This window comes from Myotis davidii, unplaced genomic scaffold (assembly GCF_000327345.1).
Source record: "Myotis davidii unplaced genomic scaffold, ASM32734v1 scaffold1285, whole genome shotgun sequence".
Lineage (NCBI taxonomy): Eukaryota > Metazoa > Chordata > Mammalia > Chiroptera > Vespertilionidae > Myotis > Myotis davidii.
Window position 1 is genome coordinate 289,417 of NW_006296049.1, and position 2,653 is coordinate 292,069.

At 42.2% G+C, this 2,653-nt stretch overlaps 1 protein-coding gene across 1 annotated transcript in view; it reads left to right on the forward strand.

Moving 5' to 3' along the window:
* Window positions 1–913, forward strand: part of PDZD11 (PDZ domain containing 11) — a 3,467-nt gene extending 2,554 nt beyond the window's left edge. Inside the window, exons 5-7 of the mRNA XM_006770945.2 lie at window positions 175–273; window positions 508–568; window positions 713–913. Coding sequence (XP_006771008.1) covers window positions 175–273; window positions 508–568; window positions 713–747 — 195 coding nt within the window. The 3' untranslated portion in view covers window positions 748–913. The remainder of the gene's footprint in view (window positions 1–174; window positions 274–507; window positions 569–712) is intronic.
* Window positions 914–2,653: the final 1,740 nt, after the last annotated feature.

Below are 2,653 nucleotides of genomic sequence, written 5' to 3' on the forward strand. Positions count from 1 at the left end.
TCTAAACCTTACATTTTTGACAGAGTGTCCAATAAAAGACATGTACACACACACACACACACACACACACACACACACACACACTAGCACCTTACATTTGGATAGCACTTAATTTCACTTACAGTCTTTGAAATTACCCCACCTCAATCAGACATATTCTCTCCTTACCAACAGGTGATCCCAGACTCTGATGCACATCGAGCAGGACTTCAGGAAGGGGACCAAGTCCTAGCTGTAAATGATGTAGATTTCCAAGATATTGAGCATAGCAAGGTGAGCACAGCACTTGGGCTCGGTGAGGCAAGAAATGATCCAGGTAGGACAAGTTGGACAGGATTAGTCTAATTTGTATGTTACTTGGTAAGAAAGAATCTCTCCTGAGGAAGTGTACCAGAAGGAAGCAGCTGTTAGTGACCCAGAAGGTTGGAGTGGCAAATGACTTTCCTCCTGTTATGAATCTGTCCTGGGTCATATCTTCATTTGTACCAGCTGTTTTGCTCCTTTCAGGCTGTTGAGATCCTGAAGACAGCTCGTGAAATCAGTATACGTGTCCGCTTCTCTCCCTACAGTAAGTGTCACTCTCTTTTGTCTTACTTGGAAGGGCCCTGGGTAGGAACTCTTGAAGTCCTGATTATTAGAGCCCTGATTATATGAGCCAGGAGCTCAGGCCTCAAAATAACCTGCTTTTTTCCTCCTTTCTTCTTTTCCCCAGATTATCATCGCCAAAAAGAGAGGACTGTGCACTAGAGAGCTGCAACCCACAGCCCTTCACATGAAAGCTTCTAGGACAAGCTGGGCAGGCCTCAGGGAAACCACATAGTCTCAGACATTTCCGAGACTCCTGTAGGACCCTGTTTTCCCTCCTCTCCCTCCTATTCTCTCCTCCAAAAAGTAAAATGCCATGCTGAAGAAATGTTGGTGTGACTTTTGGATGATACTCATTGAGTGTAAAATGCTATTGAGACAAAAATAAAAGCTCTTTCAAAGATAGGAGTCAAAGATAGGATGTAACAGAGCAGCACTATACCTACTTTACAATTATCTCTATCTGCCCAGAACAGCAGGGAGGCTGGGGAATCTTAGCTACAGTAGAGCTGAGGAATGGTATAGGGTGGAGAGTACTGGAGGAAACCTGCCCTTTCCTCTGTGATCTTTGAACATTTCTCTGCGGGGGTTGGGGAGTATTAATATTGTTCTGTCTTCTCCTTTCCCTGATTCTTTGATCTGGAACATAAACTAAGGGAGAGGCTTAGGTGCATTTATTTTCAGGGATAACAGTGAGAAATTGGTTCCCAGTTTCCAACTTGTAGGTTGAGTAGTTCTGACAGCTGACTTCCCCCTTTTCTTCACCCCAGCCCCTAAAAAACCTTCTGCCATGTTTTTAGTCCTTTAGTTACAATCTTTTGTTAGAGATTCCAGGCCCACTTTATGTCATTTCCATTGGCATGTTCAAAATACCCATTCAGAATAGAAACTTTTCTAATGAGGCATGGGATGAAATTCCCCCATAATGAAAATCCCAATTTTTCTTTGAAAGAATCCTGGGAAGCTTAACCCCTTCCCCGGCAGAAACATGTATACACGTTTTCACAAAATGTTCTTTTTTCAGTCGTAGACGAGTATACTCGCCTAAAACTTTACCTTCAAAAACCAGCTACATACGTACCATTCTAAATAATTTCATCTAGAAACTTTCTGAGGAAATACTATTCTTAACCACAAAAATGGGAAGAAAAAATAATTACAACATGTTTCAAAATGTTCTTTTTCAGTCGTCGACGAGTATACTAAGAAAATATGGTAAAAAAATATGGTTTATAGGAAGACGAGTTACAAACTGTTTTCATAACCAGCATCAAAAATACTATATAGAACCAAAATAAAAAAATTAGTCTGAAAAAGAAACGTTTTTAACAAAAAAATTGTTGGGGAAGGGGTTAAATATATATTTCCAGGCCCTTCCCCTGGAGAGTGATTTTGTTGGTCTGAGATGGAGCCTAGAAATCTGAAATTTTAAGTAAGGTAAATAAGTCTTCAGTTTTAAATACAGTAGTAGTGCTATATCTCTGAGGAAGTTCTGGCTCTTCCTGTAAATTCATCCCAGCTCTGCTTAGGTACATCTTCTAGACAAGGCTTGGTGCCATTGTTAGGTGGCAACATCCTTGTGAGCAGAGCTGGAGGCAGAACTCATTTAGCGGTCTCTGTATTTCCTGGAAATTCCCTTTTACCCTGTTCCTATTGCTCTGCTGCCCCCCAGTGGCCATCTGAATAAGAAACTCTTACTTGCACAAAGGCTTATTGCTTGAGTCCACTGAAAGTTGAGATCCAAGACTATCCCTATTGTTACAACTCATCTAAGAGGTGTAAACTGTAAAAAGTCCCAGCCAGGTACCTTGGGCCTAGACCGCTCCTGCCCTAAATTGGTTCTCACTCTGTGGTACTTGGAATGGTTCAGGGTTGGTTGGAGCACCAGATGATGCAATTGCACTGTGGAAGTACAGTGGGGCCTTGACTTAGAAGTGTCCCGACTAACGAGTTTTTTGAGATACGAGCCTTCTCTCGGCCGACTTTTTGCTTTGAGTTGCGAGCTAAAACTCGGGTTATGAGCCAGCTTCAGATACCCCACTGCTAGTTGGCGCAGCGAACATCACAG